The 26,347-nt window shown below is 29.5% G+C and overlaps 1 protein-coding gene across 1 annotated transcript; it reads right to left on the bottom strand.

Annotated features, from left to right (window-relative positions):
• Window positions 1–432: 432 nt before the first annotated feature.
• LOC136986593 (protein SHQ1 homolog) lies at window positions 433–25,258 on the bottom strand. The gene is made up of 15 exons (XM_067284178.1): window positions 25,200–25,258; window positions 23,179–23,255; window positions 22,331–22,398; window positions 20,336–20,400; window positions 17,145–17,267; window positions 14,555–14,704; window positions 12,556–12,664; window positions 9,124–9,230; window positions 7,034–7,075; window positions 6,859–6,959; window positions 6,668–6,721; window positions 3,327–3,450; window positions 1,286–1,406; window positions 1,178–1,217; window positions 433–1,105 (listed from the first exon to the last, which is right to left on the bottom strand). The coding sequence occupies exons 2-15, from the start codon at window positions 23,251–23,253 to the stop codon at window positions 692–694; spliced, it is 1,593 nt and encodes a 530-aa protein (XP_067140279.1). The 5' UTR covers window positions 23,254–23,255; window positions 25,200–25,258; the 3' UTR covers window positions 433–691.
• Window positions 25,259–26,347: the final 1,089 nt, after the last annotated feature.

The following is a 26,347-nucleotide window of genomic DNA, read 5'->3' as shown; positions in this document are numbered from 1 at the left end:
AAATCTATAATAAAATAATTTTAAGTAATTCAAAGTACGTTCAAATATGAAAATAATTGCGCAATATGTATTTATATTTTAGAAAATACAAGAGAAGTGGTGCTTCCATAGCTTCCAATGACAGTACGGCACTGAATTGGGGACTGCCAAAGGTCTAGAATGCAATCTTATCACAATTAAATGTGAAGAAAAATATAATTTTCAAAGATACATTGGTATAAGTTAATCATTAAAAGAAGAAATTGCAGAAAGCAAAATTATATTTCACTTGTTCTAATGATTAACTTGATTACATAAAAGTTGTTTTAATCATTAGTAAAATTTGATTTTGCTTCCTTGCAAACTGATTAATACTTTCCACTAGTAAATTCTTGACAATGTTCAGTAAGATTATAAAGTTATTTTGTAATCAATAATTCATCCATTTTGAAATTTTGATTTAATAAATGGTACGTTTATTCAAATGTGTATATCTACAAATGAAAATAATTTTCGGTATTAATTCATATGCCTTTGTGTCCTCATTATATATAATAAAAATAAAATATTTTTCATTTGATTCAATTACAGTATAGATATTTTACAAAATTACTTCATATAAAATATTCACATTTTCTGATTCAATAAATATATTACACTTAAAAAACTTTTTTAAGATTATAAAAAAATATAATTGTAAAAAATAGTTTATCTAACTTCTCAGCTTAGTTAAAAGAGAACATCTTTCATCTAAATTATCATCAGAACTGTCTTCTGAATCCGAATCTGAAGAGCAGTAATCATCACTATCTGTCATCGACGTAGCTATGGAACTGGAACTTTCGCTGTCAGAGTCCAGTTCGCTTTCTGAATCAGAATCATTAGAATTTGAATAGTTGCATTGAGAAGACAATTTAAAATTTGCATTTGATTGTAAACTGACTTCCTCAATTTTATCACATATTTCTTCAATATCTTTATTTGGCACATCTGACTCTCTGGTATTTGTGCAATTTGTAGTGGAAGTCAAATTATCGTTTTTACTTTCATTTTCTTTTATAGCCAATACTGAAGCTGCTTCTAATTCAATCAAATCTAATTTTACATGTTCCTTATTTATTCTGACCTAAAAATACATTAAATAATAATAAATGTAAGTTTTAAAAAATAATAATGGATTTTATTAGAAATGACTTACCCGAGAAAGAGCATTTGATAATGACATCAAAGTTTCTGTGCTGTAAATAAATTAAATTTCTATAATATATATCACTAAAAAAAAATCAATAAAGACTGATCCTATTACCTAACAGTCTGTACCCATATGCAGTAGTCCATAATATAAAGATCATTAATGATATATCTTGACTCATATTTCTGTAGAAGGGAATGTATTTCCAACAAACATTTTAAAACATATTCTTTTCCTGTAAGAGAGACATTAATAAAGTTAGAAAAGTATGAAAGTTGACCATTTAATTCACAAAATCATTTCAATATTTTTTCTTGCATAAATTTTTGAAGAAAAATATGCTGATTATGCCCTCTGTGAAGCCTTGGGGCCAGCCTTAAGTGTCAATTATTTCCTGTAGATCAATTTTGTTTATAGGCTTTTATTAATAGTTTGTGATTGATGATTGTTTTAAAGTAATCATTTGGTGTTCCTCACAAAACAACTCTTGTTCCTCAATTTCAAAAACATTCTGTACTCATCACATTCCATTTTGCAAGCGTCAATGAACCTGACAAAGATCTTGGTGGAGAATTGAAAACATTAGTTTGTTAACTTTCGTTGTTTTGTACCGGAAATATGAAGGTTGAAGAGGTTGTGCTTGATATGGACACGACACAACATACAAAAAGCATAGACACTGTTAAGCAATCGTGGGCTCAAAAGGCATTCCATGGCAGGCATCCTTATGATCTGGCCCAGGATTTTGTTGACAAAACTGCATCAAACAGCTGGTTAGCTCAGGGATGCCTCTTTGGGGAGATGGAAGGATTCATAATTGCCACACAGGATCAAGTCATAAATACTAAAAACCATAGAAAACACATACTCAGAGATACAACACTCAGAAATGACATGCAGAAAATGTCACATCATGCCAGAAACTATACAACACATCACTTCTGGTTGCAAGCTCTTGGCACAGACAGATTATTTACACAGACATAATCAAGTAGCAAATATAATACACCAAGAGCTTGCAAAGAAACAAACACAAATTAGTAGACATCCACAAACCATACTACAAATACATTCCACAGTCAGTATTGGAAAACAACACACACAAAATGTACTACAATAGAGCCATAATCACAGATAAAACAATTTACCACAACAGACCAGACATCACACTCATTGACAAACACAATAAAATCACATACATTATAGACATATCCATTCCAAACACTCACAATGAACAAAACACATGCACTAAAAAAGTCAGCAAGTACACAGAATTCGCCCAGGAAATAAGGCATCTATGAAGGATGGATAGGGTGCTTATTGTGCCTGCTGTTCTCTCCTCTACAGGTATCATAGCACACACACTACACAAAAGCCTGGGCACATTACAATTGAATAGAAACACATACATTACACTACAGAAGGCCACTATATTGAATACATGTCATATTGTGAGGAAATTCCTGAATACAGACACATACTAATACACTTCTTTAAGGCCATCTCAATTCACTGGCGGCAACATTCTATGGCAAGGGGATGGAAAGGCTCGTCCACAGATATGACAAATTCCTCAAGCTTTACGGTGATTATATTGAAAAGTAACCATGTTTGTACCTAACTTTTGGTAATAAATTCATTTTCTTATTTACACTTGTTTTTGTTTTATGGACCATTGGAGCTTGAAAAACTACCCTTATATTTTTATGATAAAAGTGAGAAAAATGAAGACATTACTGATATTTCTAACCAAGATCAACAAAAACAGCTCAGATGATGATGATAGTTAGTGAAAAGAAAATGCCCTCATTTAATTAAAATTAATATTAATGTGTAATACAGTACTTTTAATTGAGATTGTTAGTTAATTATCGATTAGAAATAAATTATTGATTGTTTTAATAAATATATTTTGTTTAGTAATAAAAAAGAGCAGTTTACTTTTTGCTAATTATTGGAACCTAACTCATGTTTTGCATTAGTCCTTTGTTTCATGTAGCACTTATTTGCATAACACGACACTTTTTTAACTATTATGTTATATGAGGGATACCTGTATTTGTAAATTAAGAAATTTTTGTCTATTTTAAATTTAAAAATACAACAATTAAATAGGAAAAATATTCTCAATTATAATGAACATAAATTAACTCACCTAAATATAATATTTTACTAGCATCTTTAATCACTTTTAATGAGAGTCCCCAGTGTCTGTACAAAGGATAACAGAGACTTCGACGTATAAAATTTATTGCCACTTCATTCAAAGAATGGAAAATCTAAAAAAAAAAAAAAAAAATTTAATTTGTTTTAAAATTTATAACCTATTATAAAAGTTTATATTATAAGAATTCATCTAAGGAACATTAATATAACTTACTGAGTTGGTTTTTATGATAATTGTTTTTCTGAATTTAATATCTTCTCAATAATAAATGTAGTTTTTATATTAAAAACCAAAAGGTCATGTTTTAATATAATATACTTTTAATCTTATCACTTTAAATCCTATAATTTCTTTTATAAATTAAAGTTAAATCTAAAAGTTTATGTAATATTTTCATTTACATTATCAAAAAATAATAAAATTAAGACTGGAAAAGTTCATCACTATTCACAGATTCAGGATATGCTCATAACTGATCCTGAAAACTTTTTGTGAATCAAAATCTTGTAAATTGGGATGAGCTTTTCTATTATTTCTCATAATCAAAATTTTTATATGTTCTGAATTATCTATACATCCCAAATATCAGTAAAGTTCTATAAAATGCCTGTTTACCTATCATCAGCCAATGATTCCAAATGAAATAAAATAAATGAAAATGTTGATTATATTATTTACAATATAAAAATAATGCCAGATGATTGAGTGGTTAAATTGTCAGCCTATTGCTTTCGAGGTTCCAGAAATAAATCTGGTTGGGTCAATAAAACCCTAGAAATTTTTCAAGGGTGGTATATCCCAAATATGTCAGGCCAGTCAGTCCCTCACCACCCAGACATCACTGTGGGTCTGGCCAAACCCATGATGAGCCTATAAAAGATCCTCTTAGTGTCCCGAATGTGGAAAGAGGATTAAAAATATATACATACATATATACGTGGTGTTTCAAAAAAGATGAGCAAAACTTTATGGAATGGAAGAACAGAAAAACAAAATATGTGGTCAAATGTAAAGTGCTAGGGCATAAACAAAGTAATGACTCAAGACATAGAACATGGAAAAAGAATCTTTAATAATGGATAATTACAGAAATTACTGAAAGGAGAAACCACCAACTGTAATGCATGCTTCAGTGTTGACAGAATGAATCATGTATATTTTGGAGGATACTGAGCATCTTGCACACAGCTGCAGCAGTAACACTAATTCTGGCGACAAGGTCTTTGGAGATTTCAATGGGAGTCTCATACCATCTTTGTTGTTACAATTCAACCATACATTCTATGACAAGAAATGTTTGTTTTGGTATATTCTTCCACTCCATAAAGTTTTGCCCATATTTTTGAATACTCTGTTTATATATAAAAGGAATTGTGAAATCAGAAAAGTGATTTGTTCTTATTTTTTAACTTTTTCTGTCCTGTGGATACTGCTCTTTATGACCAAGTTCACAATGAGAGCAGCCAAATAGTATGAGATGGGATCCAGTCATATATAAAAAGAATGAGGGCAGTGAAAAACCCCTAAAATATTTCATGGGGACAGACTGCCCATGAAATATTCCTAGGGTTTTTCAGTATCCATATTCAAGCCTACCACCTGGGTCCCTCAAAAAGGTAGGTTAACATCTTAACTTCTGCCATACAGCCATGAAAAAATGATTAAGACCTAAACAAATACAACAAATTCACATATGTTGTTTATTTAACATTGTTTTGAATCTTTCCTCATTGACATTATAACAGGTAGATTTGTAATAATTTACAATTATCATTGATGGGTTTTCATTATAAACAATAAAATTGATTCTATGAGGTAGGAAATGCTGGAGGCTTAAAACATGATATAATAAGAATATTAACAAAATTGTATCTTGTTTATATTATTCAGCCTATGGGAAAATTGGTTTCACTGTACACTATCTGTCTGGAAAGTTTTAGGACTGATTTCTTTTTATCAGAGAGACAAGTGGTGCCATCTACTTGATTACTATGTAATCTTTTAATTAAAACTTTCATGTTTACACGATTCATTTAGAATGCTACTGTCAGTCTCTTTTTCTGTAATGTACTTTTAAAAGTAAACTTTTTTTGTTTGTCAAAAAATTTGTGATGGAGCAACAAACAAAAGTAATTAATTTAATTATAAATTTGATAAAATAGCTACAGAAATTTACAATGCCTTGAAAATTGTGTATGAAGACAACTGTTTATCTTGTTCAGTGGTAAAAACAATTTCAAGAAGGGAGGCAATCACTTGAAGATGATGAAAGTTGATGCTCATCACATTTTTTGACATTGATGATCTTGTCCGTAAAGAATTCTTCCCAGCAGGCATCACTGTGACCTCTATGACCCGAGCCTGCTGGAGTGTCTTTGTAAAAGGATTTGGTATGTTTGCCCAGAAAGACAGGAAACAAAATTATTTTTCCTGCTTCACAACAATGCACCAGTCCATTCACCTGGAACTGTACAGCAAAAATAATTAAATAACAAGTCGCTGTGCTTGTTAACACACTGTATTTGCCAGACCATGTACTCGGTAAACATTTTCCTCTTTCTGTAGCTCAAGATGCACATGAAGGATAAACAATACAATGATTTAGAAGACATTCAAGCTGATGTGAAGCAAGAATTGAAGAGGATTACAAAAGTAGAATTTTCAAGCAGCTTTCAGTGGTTGTATGATTGTTGTCAATCATCAATTGAGATGAGAAGATGACTATGTAGAACACTGTAAAGTTTATAAATCTTTCTATTTACTTTTGAATTTTTTAGAACAATTGTACTGGAACTTTCTGGATAGACAGTGTACAGTATATCATTTTGTTTTATGTTAAAATTAACAAGAACCTATTAACAATATTAAGTGAGAATTTAATGTACATAATATACTGGACACTTCTTTATCTAATGGTAAGAAAACAATAGTTACTTAAGATAATATGTACATAATAAACTAGTAAAACAATATAAAATAAAACTGTAAATCACTAATAGAAGAATTTATAAGATAGAAGCCATATTAGAACAAATAGCACTAATAAGTGAATGAAAGAGGAAAAGAAAAAAATAAGACTAGAACCCTCAAGCCATCTAATCAATATGTGCAGGAATTTCAATCTTATTGCACTTGTGATTAGAACACTTTCTTCATAAATATCAACTGGTACTCCTTGTATTGAATTCTTGTATGTCAAGTATTCATAAATTAGATTCATATTACATTTTATTGGAAAATTTATTGTATTTAATAAAGTCAAATATGAATTTTCAAATAAAAATACAAGTAATGGTCTGCTTGAATTTCAATAATTAGAAAACACTTACTACAAGCCATGATAATGTCCCACTCAATTTGCAGATTGTCCATGCTGATTCCACCTGTAAAATAAATTTTTATTTAAAATACAAATAACAAATACAATGGATTTAATGTTCATCTTTGCTAATTAAATCAATCTTTCAATTCATAATAAATTTTTTCTACAATTAAAAACCAATGAATTATTATGACTCACAGTATTTTCTCCCAATGTAGTTCTTCCATTATATGCAAATGCTAACAAAATATCTACTAAACCAAGATAAAGAGCATGTCTTGTTTCTTCATCTAATAAATGTACAAAGTTGTTAAGGTTTAAATATAAAATACTTATATTTGATAAATTTAAAAATATATATAATAAAGGATATATTCTTTATTTGGTAATTTCAGCATTTTTTCTTTTTCTGCTTCTAAAATTAAACAACGAAATTATTGAAATATATAGTTTATCTACTAAAATTTAAAAAAAATACACATTAGCATTTAAAATCTTCAATAGTTCTAATAAATTAAAACTATAGAAAACAATTTTCCAATATTAAGACAAACCATAACTTAATATTCTACTCATTTTTTAAAAAAAATTTTAAAAACATCTTTATTTTCTATGTTCTAATTATTTATTGGTTTGTAAGCGAGCTGTACAATTTAAATATGGAAATTATCAGATAAAATTGCATTGTTTAGACTTTTTACATAGTTTTTTTTTGTAAATGTGTGTTCTTTTATTTACAATGCTATGTAGATCAGGTGCTTCAAATATCTTTCAACCATTCAGTTTTTACTATCTGTGATAGCAAATGATTATTAGAAAACTATTGGGTTGTTTGGAAAGTTCATAGCAATTTTTAAGAGAAATAAAAGAAATTGTTTTAAAACTAAAAATATACTTTTATTCCATTATGTATGCGTCATTGTTTTTAATGGCATGTTGCCATCTATGGGGCAGCTTCATGATACCCTCTTCGTAGAACTTCCCAGTTTTTCCCGCGAAAAACTGATCCACGTGGTTTTTGCAAGCTTCCAAAGTATCAAAGTTTTTATCATGAAGGAAATTTTGTAGAGAACGGAACAAATGGTAGTCCGACGAGGCAAGGTCAGGTAAGTAAGGGGGGTGGGGTAAAACATTCCAGCCTAGTTCCAATAATTTTTGGAGTGTTCGTATAGACGTGTGGGGTCTGGCATTATCTTGGTGAAACACAATGCCTTTTCTATTGGCCACTTCCGGACGTTTTTCTTTAATTGCCATGTTCAGCTTATCCAACTGGGAACAATACTTATCAGAATCAATTGTTTGATTCTGTGGAAGCAGCTCGTAGTACAGGATTCGTTTCCAATCCTACCAGACAGTGAGCATGACCTTCTTTAGATGAAGACCGGCCTTTGGAGTTTTTAACGGTGATTCATTTTTCTTACCCCATGATCGTTTTCAGCTGATGATGTTATAAATGATCCACTTTTCATCAACTGTCACTAAATGCTTCAAAAAAGGGTCATTCTCATTTCGTCTTTCAAGATGATCACAAATGGAGATGCGATCCAGTAAGTTTTTTTCCGTTAAGTCGTGAGGTATCCAAATGTCATAACGATTCACGTATCTGAGCTTCTTTAGATGTTGAAATACAGTACTGTTTGATGACTTCACTACGTCTGCAATCTCTCGAGTTGTGTAATGAGGGTTTTCATCCAATAATGCTTTGATCTGGTCCTCTTCAATAACAGGAGGTCTTCCTGAGCGAGGAGCATCTTCAAGGCTGAAATTACCCGTTTTAAATTTTGCAAACCACTTTCAAACAGTTGATTCTGATACAGCACTCCCACCATAAACATCACATATCTTTTTTGCTGTTTGTACAGCATTTTTTCCTTTACGAAAAAAGAAAAGAAACAAGTGTCGATAATGCACGTTGTTCGCATCCATTTTTTGCAATGAGACAAATTAAACGCTATTTGAATAATCTTAACGGTATTTTTGTAACGGACGCGTCTCAAGGTCATTTATCGTAATATTCATTGGTTTGTACAATTCTAATCATTTTTGCGTCAATTGGTGTTTCAACTGTCGACTATCAAAAATTGCTACAAAATTTCCGAACAACCCAATATAGATCTTGATAACTTGATAAATAAGATGCATAATAATTAACAACAATTTACTGGTTAAATCTTCAAATGAAATATAATAAATGAAAATGAAATTTTTCTTTTAAATATTCTCATTTGAAATCCATTTTCATGTTCTAGTAACTTGATAAAAATTTGTTATAAAAAACCTAAGTACTTATGAATTTTATTATTATTTTTTGATGTATTGTGTCTTTAAACATTGATTTCTTTTATTACTATTTGCTGTACTTTCAAAACATACAGGTTATAAACTAGAAAATTTTCAGCACAATAAGTTCTAACAACAAATTTTTTTTAACTTAAAAATTTATAGAATCTTATTCATTTCTACCTGTAAATTCTTTAACTGAATGAGACGAATGTCGTTTATAATCTTTCTCCCATTTTGCTTCAAATTTTATAAGTTCTTTTATTGCTTCATCTTCATACAGATCAGCTCTGAAATTGAATTGTTATTACATTAAATACCTTTAATCTACACTCCATAATAATAATAGAATCACAATTCTAAAAGTTTGCTATGTTCATGAATAAATTTAATTAAATTATATAAATTTCACAATATATTTATACAAAATTGTTTAATCTCTTAATAAAAGCAAAAATTATATAATTCATATTATTTGTTTAATTAAATATTGTATTCTTCATAAGTTAAAAATAATATAAACAAAATCTAACACCTTATCTTCGCTGAGAAAGTTTAATTTTAAACAAACATTTTCGGCCTATTCTATAGGCCATCATCAGGCTAAATAAATCGAATAGTACCGTTCCATAAGAACGAATACAAATATTTAAACTTAAAAATTAACAACAGATTAAAAGATGATACATAATAAACTAATATCGTATAAAATTAAAAAACAAAACTAAAAAACAAAATAAAAAACAAAATAAAAATCAAAAATAAACTCAGAAAAAACTTCTAAACACAAGCATAGAACCATAAAATAAACATGTAAATTAAGAGTTCCTTGCAGAGATTTGTTGTGTGGGACCAGGTAGAGGCACCAGACAAGATTAGGGAAGTTCTAGAAAAAGGCCCGAACTTCGTCCCTGAGAATCCAAGAAATTGGGAAACCTCGATTCAAGAGATTGAAAGAGGAATCGTTGGGCTAGATTCGTTAGAAAAAGATTATTTTAGGTGGAAAACGGTCATTAAAAACCAAGAACGTTGGAAGCTAGGAGGGCTTAAGAATAACGATATTCGGGTTACTAAGCGTTGGCTGGATGTAAACGATTTACTGGTAACAAGAGCGGACAAAACTAAACATTTGGTGATCATGAAAAGAGAAACTTACAAAAAGGCGATAGAAGATTACATCGAAAAAACGGAATGTGAAAAGGTTAACGTTAATATTATTGAGAGCATTGATAGACGGGTCAAGAAGCTAGAAGGGACAAAGCTTTCTACTGTTTTACCTTTTATTAAGAAGTGCCGGAACCCAAGGCCTGCTATTCCAAGGTTGTTTGCGTTCGCTAAAACTCACAAGGAGGGTAAACAAATTAGGCCAATAGTAGAAAAGTGCAGAGGACCGACTTTTGTCTTAGAAAAAAGATTACACAAGTTTATCTCCTTCCAGCTTGAAAGCAACGCACTAGTGGCAGAGGATCCTGGAACTGTGGTTAAGGAAATTCAACACATATCGTTAATGGAAAATGAAGTTGGAATGGTATTAGATTATGAGAGCTTATATCCGTCCATAAGAATTCTATCATGCAAGGAAGCACTACTCGAATTGTTGTTCAGCAGAATTCCTGAATTGTTACATTACAACAACGAAGTAGTAGAACTGGCTAACCTGATATGCTACGAATCTATCTTCAGCTATGATGGACAAGCATATAGACAAAAAAGGGGGATTCCAATGGGAAGTCCGATTTCAGGAATTCTTTGTGAGTTGGTTGTGAGAAAACTCGAGAAAAGAGTTTTGTTTGACTTCCGTAAGGATATAGTATATTTTAAAAGATATGTAGATGACATCTTTATATTATGGAAGAGTAACCGTAAGATTAATGAGTTCATTGAAGGCATCAATCATAATAACGACGGCCTAAAACTGAAATTAGAACAGAAAAGTTCCGTAACAATTCATTTTTTAGACATCAACATCCAGTTCAAGAACGGGCATTTATCTACCAGTGTTTACGTTAAACCAACTCACAGTCCGCTTTATATCCCCTCGCAATCAAATGATCCGTATCATTATAAGATGGCGGCATTCCGGGCTCTAATCCGAAGGGCCTTTCTATATTGTGACAACGTTATGGACAGAGCAAAGGAAATTAACAGAATTCTACAGGTAGCCGAAACCTTAGGATACAGGAAAAGCGCAATAACAGGAATGGTTAAAAGGTACGAGAAGAACGTAGCAAGAGGCTCTAAACAACGTCCCGCTAAGATCACTAAATTCACTTATAACGGATATGCCAAAAGCATTATGAAAGAAATTGCTAATGTTATCATCTTTGGGTCATGTTATCAGCCTTAATATGTGACGCCAATTATATGCTAGCTATTGTTGAAAGTGATAGCAAGTAAACAATACTGGATGAACTACAACATATTAAACATAAAAAATATAAATAAATCTTCAAGTTAAACAATTTTTAATTATTTTACAACGGATTTTAATGATAAATTCAAAAATTAAAATGGAAAATTAAAAACAGAAATAATTAACAACTAATTTATAGTTTTAAAACCACACTTTTCACTAATTGTAATTTTATTTATTTACTTAACTTGATATTATCAGTATAAGCAAGTCTCAAAAGCGATTAAAGTAGAATGATGCTACTATAAACAATTTCCTTTCACTATCTTATAAGAAATAATTTTAAAACTCTTAAAGGCATAATTATTATTTTATGACGATTAAAAAAAAAATTTTTTTAATTATAAAATTTGATATGATTTTTATAATAAAAATGATTTTTTTTAAATTGGCATAAATTAGTTCTATAGAATTAAATCTCAATATATTAACTATTAATAAAATTTTTAGTTTTCAAATTATTTTTTATCATACATATTAACAATACACGAATAGCTAAAAAGCCAAATAGTCCTTACAAGAATTATTTGGCTTTTTAAATTGTTGTTAAAGCTTTAACAACAATTAAATAACAAACAACAGTTAATACAAAATTTAGTAATGATTGAGCTATCCTCAGTATTTTGTTGTTGCTAGGAATTCAACATATAGATGTCAAAGTGAATGTTTTCATTATTAAAAGTATATTTCAAAGTTTTTCAAATCAGTTTTTATTAAGATATAAATATTTTTTATCAAATTACATGAATGACAAACCATGTCAATAAAATTCATATACTTCTCGAAGCAACTAACAATCAACACAATGAAGTACTGATTTTCATTGTCGGCGGGAATGTGTGCAGGATCCATTTATAATGAGTGCCAATGTACAATTTCAATTGGCAAATGGATCTCTGGAATGAAATGTGGAATGTTTTAGCGAGTTTCGTAATTCCAGTTATACATATTTAAGATATAAATATTTGTATGTAGTATATCAGAAGAAATTTATCTTATTTAATTTTATTAAACCTCATAATGTCATATATAGTTTTTAAAAATTTATTTAAATGAATATTGATGGTTCATATTTGGATAAAATAATTAGCAAGATGTGCACCAATCTATGTGAAAGACCTTTCTTTTATAAAATTACTTGCTATAATTACTACGTAATAAAAAATTTAAAAGTTTATGTAATATATAATAATTATACTAACAAATAATGGTCTTCATTAAAGTGTTTCAATTCAGCTTCAAATTTTTCTTTTTTTCTCACATACGGAGGTTTGTCATCAGGATCAGAAAGTTCAACACAGTCTGGAATTTCTTCCTACATTTAACAAATAATAATAATATAAACAAATTTCATTTTTTTAAATAAATAATTTCATAAAAGATTTAATTTATATTTTTCAATATATAACGAGTTCAATTAAATATCCAATCCAAACCCAAACAGTGAAATTTAGGACTTTTTGCTGTTTTTCATATACATATAAATTATCAACATCCTTGCCATAGAGAATCAAAAGCATTATACTATCTCCTATCAGTGATAAAACTTCATGTTTGCTGGATGGCCAAGGTAACACATCAGTCAACCACTGTGGGGACCTGGGATCAAATCTGGGCAGTTGAAAAACCTCAAGAATTTTTTGGGGATGGCATGTTCCAGATATATATGCCACTTTGTGGATCTGGCTTGATGGCAATGATGGGTTTGAAAAAAGTTTTTAGTGCTCGTAAGATAGAAAGAATTAATACCAAAAAACTTAAATCCAGTAAAAGTAGAACGTTTATTAATGGAACAAACAATTTCAACCACATACAATGACTATCTTCAGGCTCTAGAATTCAATATAATAAATAGAACAGTAAGCACACTTGAAATTGAAAACACTCAAAAATTATAAATTTACATAGCAAGTCACATGTGCAGGAGCATAAATATATTAAATAAAACATAGAAAATTGAAATAAATAATCAACAAGAAAAATATTAAATACAAAATAATTAAATAAATACAGTGATATTGTGGCTGTACGCCATATATTTTTGTACATATGTATTATAGATTTAATTAGTTTTAATAATTTTCTCTCTTTCTTAACCCTTCTTTCTAACTTCCTTTGTTCATTGTTCTGGCTTCTGGGAAAAGGGGCTTCCCACTCCCCACCCACCAAGGGGCCGTGTGGGACAAAGACTTTGAGTTGAGGACGAGTCAAATCTGGGTCACAAAGGGTCACTTTTTCTCTGGCCGGACACGAAGAAGCACAGACAAAAACAGCGAGCTCGTGAGACGGAATTCCACGAGGGCCGAATGGAGAGCCGTGAGGTGAGGATCCGGACTGTAGAATCAGAGACACCAAAAAGAAATTATAGTAGAAGATATTTAAAACATTGACGAACCCAGAGACATGCAGAATAAAGCACCAGCCGGCATCGGAGTTCAGCGAGAACAAGGGTACCCCACTATCCTATCAATTCTTCTCATTTCCCTATCTCTATACTTTTCTATCCTTAGGTTTAAGTTAGTTAAGGATCGCGTGGGTTTCATTGGTATTGTCGGGCAAGTAGTTGTCAAGAAGGTAAGCTACTTGGGTTATTGTTACTATCGGACAGTAAGAGAAATTGGACCGAGGGAATCCAAAAGAACTCATCTGTATATATTGTTTATCGCAAAATTAAATTTGTTTTAATTGAATTCACGTGTCTGTGTATTCCTATCGCGCTTCACACTTCACAATATATAAAAATATTGTGAGTAAAAACATAAATATGGAAAAATGGTGATAAACAAAACTGTAAAACTTCAAATAATACTCTCCAAGCATGTGGCACCACTACAGAATCTTTAAAGTTAATTGCAGTCACTTTCTTCATTATTCATAAACCTGCTTAAGGTTTATAAATAAACTGAAAATATTTGTTTGTTTATCTTAAATAAACCCAAGTTGGAAAAGTATGAAAAGTATGGTTTTATGTTATTTGTTCCAATGTTAGTACTTTGAACTAATATCAATATTAATTTATGGTAATTAAAACCACAGAAATAGACAATACAACATTTTATGTAAATATAATAACTTCTCTAAAGTATAAATTTCATGTTTCAATTTCTGTTAAAGTATATGATTTCATGGTTCATGTTTAAGGCATTGTTTATAAATGTACAAAACTATTCTATCTTTATTAGACAAAATTATTTTTATCACTTGCCTTTAACCTATTTAAAACACCACTGTAATTATTTGCAAAGCCATATTTGATAGTTGTCATCACTGTTTCTTCTTCATTCTGAAATGGAACTTGATCTATTTCCCAAGAAAATTCATCAATAGCTTCTGATGATTCTTTGTTGTTATCTAAAAAAAATTTTTAAAAATTTTTAATTTTAATATAAATTTTAATTTAGGAATTATTCTTCAATTGTAGATGTTATGAATATTACTTCAACAACATGTATAGGTAAGTATAGAATGATTAAATAATCGTAGCATTCCAGCTATCTCATTAATAAACTTTTAATGATAGAGCTTTTGTGTTACCATTTATGTTTAGATTACTTAAAATAATCTATGTATAATATACAAAAAAGAAAATGTGACCGTCTGGACCAGTGCTGCCATTTCTAGGGTAATTGTTTAGGGTAGTCTTATATTTAGGGTAAATCTAGGATAAAACTGCCCTGTGATCTAATGCTATTACCCATCAAGCCACAAGTTTTGCCAGAAAAAGTTTTAGCCTAAAACCATTCTGTTTTCCCCTATAAGTGGAGGGTTTTAGGATAGAACAACAGAAGATAAAGAAATAAAGCAGATTGGTGCTAGGTACACAGGTTTACACTGTATATTACACCCAAGTATGATTTCACTATTCTCAACCTTCAAGCAGTTAGGTCATTGGCACACTACAATACGGTTTGAATGACATGAAAACTTTTTAAGTCATTTATCTGCTCATCTCACTTTGAGACAGACACCATGTTTGACACAAACTTTGCCTGCAAGCGGAACATTTTGACTGCACCAGGCAGCCAACCACTCCGTGTCATCCGATTTTAGTTTAGCATTATACAGCACTGACATTGCCGGTATTAAAAAAATATTGTTTTATTTGAACCTTCAAAATAAATATTAAAGAACAAATATATATGTTAATAAATGAACTTTTAAAACTAATCATTTACTTATTAAAGTATGTTTGAAGTCAAGTGAATGGCTTATTTAATTTTCTATCTTCAGCTAAGATATACAACACATGTTGAAAGTGAATTAATTAAAATTAAGTTAAATAATTGTACTCCTTAGACTTATGTATATATTTTACGAACATGTAAAGTCCAGGTGAGACTTTTCTCGTTTGTCAAATTGGGACTACCGAACTGAAACATCAATTATCTCCATATAGGATGTAAATTAATGCCTCTGATAAAGCCTAACAATCCTAAGACATTTTAGTTATTAAGATTTTTAAAAACAATGAATTAAGAATTGTTCTGATTATTGTTTCATGATAACAGTACAGGAATCTGCATCGTAGAATTGTTCATCTTATTTTTTTTATCTGAGCATGAGATTGAGCTCAGAGGTTTTCTCAATTTAGGGTAATCTAGGGTAAAACAAAGGCGCCGTCAGGGTAGTCTCACCAGAAGCAGACAGCAGAACTGGTCTGGACTTTATGCACTTGAAAAAAAATCTGTTCTCCATCTATAACAGGGCAGCCTGTGTATCTGGCCAATAAAATTTGTGGCATTCTGTAGTATAGCACTACTCATCATCAAACTGTGAGCAAGTACAGAATTTACCCAGAGCTTTGAGAGTTATTTTGCATTATTAATTATATTGGTAGATTAAGTTTCCAAACTGATATCTAGCTTTTATAATGCCACATAATGAATATTTTTTTAATCAATTGTTAGTTTTTCATCATCAAGAGTGAACAATTGTTGACTAAAATAGTCAGCAAATAAATCATTAAGTGAAGTTACATGTTGGTTTTCAGCATCAGTTTACATACATGTCTCAAGTGATATAGTTTTCAAGCAAGTTTTTAAGTTCAATAGCCATTATTGCAATTGGAATGATGAGTAGCATTTGACGAAAAAGTTGTCTTACCCAAAAACTAAAAACATTGTATATTAATTTGCAAAAATAGTTTTGTTTTTATAAAACAAAACTATTTTTGAATGTAAATTGTCTTTATAAAATTTTTCTACAATGTCAAAGAGTGCAATATTAAATTTATTGAGCAATGCCTGGTATCACTAGTAACATACAAATATCAAGACTTACTGCAATTTCTTGAATATTACTTAATACAGTAGAGAGTCAAAAATCGGAATCAATTGGAGACTGGGGTTGTTCCGATTACGGATTATGTACGAAAAAATATATTAACCTGTCCGATGTTCAAATTTTTCTCCGTTGCGTGTCGCTTCCTGTTGAATTTTTCTCCGTTGCATGTCGCTTTGTGTTGAATTTTTGTCGATTTTAAGCCAAACGAAAATTTTTATAATAATAATCGAGGCTATCGTATCGTTAAAAATTATTTCTGCATTTTGTACAAACAAAATAAATATATTGAAGAATATAAAAACATGAAAATTATACTTTAGAAGTAAATTTAGTATCAAAAACGTTCGATTCAGCACGACACAGTCCGACTGAAAATCGTGCCAATTACCGGTGATTCCGATTACCAGTGTTCCGATTAACGACTCTCTACTGTACAACAACTTTTCATTGATAAAACAATTTTTAAGATTTTTTTAAAAAAAGAATAATTTTATTAAATGTATCTTACCTAAAACTTCGATTAAAGGAACAGCCGAAATGCATTTTGTTGGAGCAAGCAATTTAGTAAGTAAGTTTAATCCTTCAAAATTCTCTCCAGGATTCAATTTTGGAATATGTATTACAAATGATCCTAAAAAAGTTATTAATGAAAGTCAGTATGAAACAAAAATCACAATTGTTATAATCACATAGTGTTAGAATTTTAAATTCACATAAAATTAAAAGTTAATTTTGATTTTGAACTTTTGAAGAACATAAAAACTAAGTATTAAGAATTTTATATATTACAAACATTTTATTTAACAATGTTTTTCACTCTAAAGGTTATCAAACCCAACTAATGGTTTACTGGAGTAAGAAATTACAAAAAAGACAAAGATTTGATTACTTCAGTCATCTAAGTTATTTAAACATTTGGCTGTTTTAAAACTGTCTATTAATTCTATTTATGAAACAGAATGGTGTCATAGTTACTTCTGTTTCAAGTTTAATCATGGAATTGTCTAATTCAGTCTTGCAGTGAAACAGTTGTTTCATATTAAGCCAAATTTTTCATCTCAATAATTAAGAAATTATTATTTCATCAAGACATTTACAATCGATTCTTTTGGAATTAAATCTGTATATTTAATAATTTCTCTATTATTGATAACTTTTTAAAAAATAGCAAATTTCAAGATCAACTATAAATTAGATAACTGACAATAGATCAGTTGAGAAACTCTAAAAGATCAACCGGAGTCAGTTATTCAGTTATTTTATAAACGAAATTCATTTTTCCAGTAAGTCATGATTCAGCCAAACATGACTGAATCATGACTTACTGGCTAAAGTTTCTTCTAAAAGACAATTGTATCTATAGATAACAGATGAAATTCTTAAACTGTTATCTAGAAAAAGCTATATATAATTGCCAGACAAATAAAATCAAGTTTATAATAAGTCTGTTCATTAGTCCTAAGTAGCTATGTTTTTGTAATTAATTCAGGTAAGAAGCTTTTAAATATAAAACCTAGTTTAAAAAAAAGTAACAATGTAACCAGCCTATCTTACATTTGAAGATCACCAAGAATTACTTAATACACTAGTAACAATGAGATTTTTTGGACACATATTTAAATCTTAAGGAAGAAATTTTTTCAAATTTTTACTTTTCCTAATATTGCCTGAAGATATCGCCATCACAAAGAAATGAGATGTGCTTGCATTTTTTATTTATGCTTTTCTTGATTAATTATTCCATATTGATATTACTGAGGTGGTCTTTTTTTTAAAAAAAAACTTATTTAAATACAATTTTTATAATATGGAATGTGTCAATCCAAGCAAAAGATTTTTATCACAAATACCAATATATTAATAAATAATACCAATAATAATAATAATAATAAAGTGATAATTTGAGTTTCAAACAATGCTTTATGTTCAAACTGCACATGCACTTAAAAAAATTCACTTACTGCACAAATTCCATCAGTTGTGTGATGAAGTCATCTCTTGCCCTTGCATTATATTTGTGTTTTTTCAGTGCTTTTGTTCAATTTATTGTTGATGTGCTTGGTTAAATATATGTATTATATACATATATATATATTATCCAACTTATTAATCATGGCAAGAAGAGTGCAGAAGCAATAAAATCTAAGAGATAGGTTATAGTATTGACAACTGAGATAAAAAAAGGAACTTATTATATTAAGGATTAAACCAGTAAACAAGTGGCAGATCTGGTAGCTATATTTAAAATGATGAAGTCAACAGTGTGCACTATTCTTAAGAACAATGAATCAATAAAAGCAACAAATGCGGCTAAAGGTGTGGCAATGTTGACTTCCAAGATATTGTATACTATTCAGATGATGTTAAAATTCCTAGTGTAGATAAATGAGAAGCAATTGGCTGGTGATATCATCTAGAGAATTATTTGTGAGAAACCCAAGCAACCTTAACCTTTTCCATGCAGTTAGCTATCGATTGGTATGTATCACATGACTTCTTCATTTATCGATGATGCGAAACTTACCGATTGGTAAAAATTAAAAAATTAATCAAAAAATTCAATTAATTTGCGTAATATTCGAGTTTTTCAGAGATCTTAGCTTTGATTCGCTCTTCTGTATGTTGATTGACTTTGTTTAAGTCAATAAATGTTTTGTTACCACTACTGGGCCATAAATATTTTGGTAAATCCCCTACTATTCTACAGTAAATCTTCGCAGTTAACTACACAGTTGGCTGAAAACAATCAAAGGAAAACTCTTTCTAAGATTTTATTGGGTATCTTCTGTCTTTGTTGACGTTACTTTAACTAATCACAGACTTGTGAAAGGAAAAATTTTCCACAAAAAGCCCTGCCTTCAACCTTTGAAGTAAAATGTAAACAATCACAGTAAATTCACTTTTTAAATCGATTTTTAACTCTAATTTACTAATTTAATGCACTTAGACATTAAATTAGCTAATTCGACAATATTTCGGTGAATAAATATGTTTTTAAAACTATCTAATGATAAATATTCCCAGGAAACTTCACCTTCCTATAGTAAGTCTACGTAAGATGTTCGTGCTGCTAATTGGCTTTAAAATACAGATGTTTCTATCTAACAGATGTATAAAGTTCAGCGATTCTCTGTAAATTAATTTTTTTTTCTTTTGTTCGTAAACTTATTATTATTTTAAATATGTATAAAACTAAAAATTAAACAATTGTAAACTGTAATACGTTTTTAATCAAACACAAAAAACAGACTGAATATAGCGCGATATTTCGCTTCAATATCGCGATTTAAAAAATTACCCCAAAAAACGCAAAAATGGCCGTATAACGAATTCTACCCATTTGCTTAATGCTAAAGGTTTTCAGCATGGAAAGGGTTAAGAAACAGGACATCACCATTCCTCACTAATGTATAATATTTTTAATTTTTATTTTGTTACACAGTATTTATGTATTTTATTTGTTTTCATGTTTTAATCTATTATTAGGATATTTAATTTTATTATTTTTACTTTAAATTGTGTGTATTTGCAGTATGTTTATCAAAATGGATACTGTTTAGAGTATAGAAATTAATTAATTCATTTTGCATTATTTCTAATGGGGAAAATTGATGTAAACTTTGAAAAATTCAGAGTTTGAATGATCTGAAATGAATTAAATTTGAAGTACAAGGCATCACCATATATTATTTTTCTAACCTTTATCACAATCATATTGTGCAGATTCTCTTCCATTTTCAATTACTTTTCCAGGAAGATTTAGTCTATAAAAATACAAAAATATATATTATCCTTATTAATAATTTACATTAAAATCTTTACAGATAAATTTTTATTCATTTAATAGATGTGATAAAATATGAAAAATAATTAGATAAATTTATAAACGACTTTGACGGAAATTCAAATAAATTTAATATCTTGTAACAATCATGAAAATAAGCAAATTTAAATGATTTCCATAAAATCCTTTGAATCATGCACTTTTAGCATTTTAAAAATTATTAGCATATTAACAAATTATGTGCATTTTTAATTTCTATTTAGTTCAGTAAACTATAATTAAAAAATAATGTGAGATCCGGAAATTTCCCTGAACGTAAATTCGTAAAAACGTAACAATTTTTAATAATCGTTCCCTTTATTAAATTGGAAAATTTTCCTATTAAAAGCATCCTGCCTAAAAACGGTCCTGGATATAAACATCCTGTATAAAAACGGTCCCGGACGAGAAAATATGCGTCCCTGGCCATATAACTGTCAACAATCCTTTGTTCTTAAGCTTTAAACAGCTCATCTTGCAACTTCAGTTTATAGTTAACGTCCGAATTCGTCATATATTTTGAATCCCGGGAACACCTATGACACAAATCGTCATCCACCTACGATCACGTGACCTAATTTCCCAGGCTAAAACTATAAAAGCCACTCCTTTCCCCCCCTCCAAGGAGTCTCTTATCATCTGCCGGACAAACCACCATCGGACGTCGTCACCGCTCAGACCTACTGTCCTAACGTCTCCGCACTTAGTCGCGACTGTATAAAACTGTGCCTATTTCGGATTCTAATCTCCACCTCGGTGATATCAAAGTGCTAACTCTAAGGAAACGAATTAAGAGGTATGAACTGAACTGTAAGCTCTCTCTCTCAAATCCTACGCGAATTAGGGAATATAGTCAGCTTTTGTATTTGTGTCCTTGTTAATTTTAATAAATCTTGTTTTATTTGTTAATTTGGTGTCCTCTTGTCTCGAATATCGCTTTCGCCTTATCGTCGTCCCCACCTCACCTCCTATCCACTCACCAGATAAGAAAAGTCCCGACTCTAGGGACTAAACGAAACTTTAGCCATCTTGACAAGTGAGTTACCAGAAAGGGAGAGACGACTTCCGCCTACCTCCCTGTTCTCACAAATAATAATAATAATAATATTCTTTGTGGCATTACACATACTAATACTTAAATGTTACTGTACCTATCTTTATTATTATTGTTTAAATTATTATTTCAATTTTATAATTTTTACTTCATTTATTTTCATTTTTATTTGTTATAATTCAAATATTTAGCATGCAAACAGTGTTTAAAAAATAATTTGTATATCACATAATTTGGATTTTAATGGAATACTTTTCTATAATTTTTATTTGAAGTTACTCAAAAAATGAGTTTTCTGAAATTAAAAAATAGTAATGTTTGACTTTTGTCAAAATTTACAACTTTAATTCTTTGCTTGATCAAGTAATAAAGTATTATAGTGTTGTTTAAAGTTATATCCAAATATAAGCATTGTACTGTTTATTCCTCTTAGAATCTTTCAACATAAATCTTTGATAGCTGCTATATACTTTTCTTTTTTCTAAATTTTAATTAAATATTAACTTGTTGATACTAATATTTATATGAATAGCAATGAAACCAGGTTTAAAACTTTGTAGAGAATTTTTCAGGAATTCAATTCTGATTTATGTAATTCTGCTACTGCTACTACAGTAAATCAGAAATTTATAATTAATACTATTTTCCAATGGTCTTGCAAAAGGTTAAAAATGTTAATCACTATATGATATTATATAAAAATATATTCTGATTAATAGATAAACTATAATTATTTTTAGTACTGATTGTTTTTACATATGTAATGAAAATTTTGTAATTAAGTTCCAATTCTTAGTAATTATTAAGTAATTCATACCTCAAAAAATAAGGTTTTGAGAAAAATTTAAAATCATAATCTTGAAAATATATTTCTGTTTCAGAGATCTGTAAAAACAATAATTTTCAGGGTTAGAAAATTTTATTATAACAACTAATTTTTTATATGTAAAAATTTACATGTAATATATACATACACACAACATTAATAAATAATAATAAGACTTTTTACAGGTTACAAACAATAATCCATTGCCATATACAGTATTCTGTGATATTTTACTACTACAAGACCTCAATTTTAGAGCCACTTGCTTCACAATTCTCTGCTTTTACATTTAAAATAAATTTTCTATTATGACTACAAAATTCTATATTTAATTGCAGTACTTTTCTCTTGGATATCTCAGTGTTGTATATAGTTCAAATTGTATTTGTATAAATTGAATTGTAAAAATGCTCAAGGCCTGTTTGTGCAAGTGACACAATTTTCTAATTTAAATTCAAGAATTTGATGACTCAATTTGATTATTTTGACTTGCTGCTGTATAAACAACTTGAATGTTTAATAAGTTATCCTACGCATTAATTTTTCAATTCTATAAATAGATTGGAGACCATCATTATAATGTGAGAATATGTCATCATCATTTATATAAATCACAGGTCTGAAAATATACAGAAAATCCTGTTATCAGAAAAATTAACTATTTCACAAATGTAGACTAAACATTTTATGGCTCTGATTAAATCTTTATTCTAATCAGTTTCATAAATTTTTTATGTCAACCATGTTTGTAATCTCTGATAAAAGTTAGACACACAACAATTGTTACTTGACATTCACACAGTACAAGTAATTAAAAAAAAATGAAATCATGATTATACCTTGGCAAAAGGTGCTTTAATGTGTAAAATTAGAAATTCATCATCTTGATTTAATTCAAACTTCGGTGTCAACATTGCTATAAAAAATAATTTACATAAATTCATACAAAGTACTTTTGGTGTATTACTTAATTTAACAATAAATGTAGAATAGTGTACTAATAGACATTACAAACAATTTATCAATATAAATACACTTAACGTTTTGCTGTGAGACCGTCTACCAAAAAATATTTTGGATTACAGAGACAAATTATATACATATATATATACATAAATTCATCTTATTATTTCATGCCTTTTTCCAATCACATCAATTTTAATAAACTGTTAATTTGTATCTGTATAAAAATATTTTGACAAACGACGATAACTACTAGAAAAGTTATATTATTTTACAGATTTATTGTTGTGATTCATATATATATATATTATAATTATAGAAAATTGAAAGTTTTAGAAAAAATAAATAAAGTAAGTGCACTAACAAATAATAACAGTTACTTGCATTTTTTAAAAGTTTCAAATGATGTTATTAAGAAATGTTATTGAAAAATGAGCAAAGATAAAACTTTAAATTTTGCATTGAACTTGAGAAATTTGCTACAGAACCTATGAAATGCATCAGGAGGCCTAAGGCAACAAAGCCATGAGAGAGACCACAATCTTGTAAACCCCCCCAAAAAAGTCAGGAGCATGACAAAAAACATGTTGTTTTTTTGACCATAAAGAATTGGTACTGGAAATTTGTTCCTTATATTAGCCTGTTTTGTCTTATAAGAGCATTGCACTGCTGTGTCAACATTAATTAAATGTAAATGTACCGATACAGTAAGTATTCAGTGACATCTCTGTGGTAACCATTATTAAAAATAAAAAGCCAAAATAAAAAATAGTCAAATACTATAAAAATTTTTAAAATAGTATTTTTAGGTACATATTTTGTGGAATATAGTGCCAATTTTACCCCATCGACAAGAGCATGCTCTTATATGCGTAGAAATATGGTATTTATCAAAGTTATAGCTTGATAATGAATCTGGCTTTATCATTTGATTATTAAAAATAAAATCTTAATGAAATATTAAGATTATTATTTAATTATATGTAAATATTTAATTATTTATAATTATCTTAATAACATTAAGATAAATAGAATATATTGTGTACAATATAAATAATAGAATATTTATTAAAGGTGAACAGATGCTATTTTTTTGGACTTTTATTACATTGGCATTTAGAAATGAATGTGAGAATAGTAGAGAGCTTAGCGGCACTAGCTCGGCAAATGCCATTCACAAGCAAGGAACGGTCAAACACGTCACTGAAATGCGAGCTAATTAGTCAAATGCCATAACAATCAGTCATTTCTTCTTTCTTTTCCAATAAATATCATTGGAATGACTAACCAGACTGCTTTTACGTTCACAATAATCTTAATAGATCACGCAGTGCAATTTTGATTACACCCCAAGTTCTTGGCGTAATAGCATTTATTGCATCCTATAAGCTTTAGTTGCCTCTAGTCGAGGAAAACAGTTGATTTTTAGCATTGTTTTAAGAAATAGTTCTGGATTTTTTCACTCCATTTTTGAGTGTCTCCAATATTATCATATAGACAGATTTCAAGATTCACTTTTGGACCCATAGTTCCTTTTAGTTTTTTGTTCTTATGAATATGTGCTACAACCCTAGCATAATGTCAAAGACATGTATCGTCGAGGCAAAACTGTACCACCAAAACATAGAAACAAAAATTTTTATAAATCTTTATACTTTAAGCTTTTTACAATTGTAAATATTACTTTGTATACTTTTATCACTTTCATTGACAGATAGTTCTTTGATAAACTGATTTTATATAAGTTACTCCTATTGAGTAATTATGTTTTGTATGAATAAAATTAAGTATATGTTAATGATATTATATGTGACGTGTATACAAAGAACTATATTAAAGTCATTAATATAACAAAACATTTAAAGAAATCAATAAAACATTGATAATTTTATATTACCCCTATCTATCTAAGATTCTTTGTCTCTGCCTTCTTGTTTGCTGTGGTACAATCTTATCACTGACACTGTAATTCAAATCCACCTACCGGCAGATGTTTTCGTCATTTTCTATACTTCATTCAATAATTACATAAATTTTTATAAAAATCTTTTACGTCGTAGAAATATTTAATAAATTTTATTATTAAATATAATAATAGAATTTAAAATAATAAATATTATTAAATTAAATTTGTATCTAAAACTATCTGCCTTTTTTTTTTTTTTTAACACCGCTCTGCGAGCATTAAGAGGATCTTTTTAGTAAGCCCATGATGAGTTCCGCCAGGCCTTCAATGGGGGCGGCTTGATGAATTGGTAACATATCTGCATGGATCAACTCCCGAAAGTTTCTGAGGTTTAAGACTGAAATGTTATGCCGACCGGATTCTTATCGGTACACAAAATTTAAAAGTCAAGTTCGAATTCGTCAATCTAGTCCCACTGACTAGATTGACTAGGTTGAGGAACTGTCAAAGCACATCATGTCGCCTAGATCGGTGGTTGTGAAAACATGATGGCAGAAGTCTGTGTCGAAACTATCACGATGTCCGCAGCATTACTCCAGCATCTCTACGCCACAACGCCCGTTCCCTACATAATTATCTAGGTTTATCGGGGCCTAGGGCTTATTGAAGTCAATGGGGCCCCATTTTTTGTTAGATTAAAAATTTTTTAATTGGGATTTAAAAATTTATGATGATAATTCAATTTCTGTGGGCCCTTGACACTTGGCGCCCAGGGTTTAAGCCCTATTAGTCCCTATGTAGATCCACCCCTGATTACGACTATACACAAAGTATAGTCGTGATGTAGGGAACGGCTTAAATTTTGTGTGTAACCACGACGTTAATGTTTCTATACCATTTATTTAAGATAATCTTCATTGTTCATTGAAGTTTAGTTAAAGGGCGGATGTAACATGTAAGCCTATGTTTAAAAAGCGTCTCAAGTAGAGTTGATGTAAGCGCAACAAAGCGCGAAACAAAACCGAAACCAGATGAGGACGAATAATAAACGAGATGTTTATGACAGAACTTAATGTCGTTATCTAAAAGTAAACGTTGCATACAAAGTTCGAGCTACGAAACATCTGAAAAAGTACCAA

This window comes from Centruroides vittatus, unplaced genomic scaffold (genome assembly GCF_030686945.1).
Source record: "Centruroides vittatus isolate TY-2023 unplaced genomic scaffold, ASM3068694v2 scaffold_1152, whole genome shotgun sequence".
Classification (NCBI taxonomy): Eukaryota; Metazoa; Arthropoda; class Arachnida; order Scorpiones; family Buthidae; genus Centruroides; species Centruroides vittatus.
Note: the sequence above shows the minus strand (reverse complement) of the source record. Positions and strands in the feature narration are given on the sequence as shown.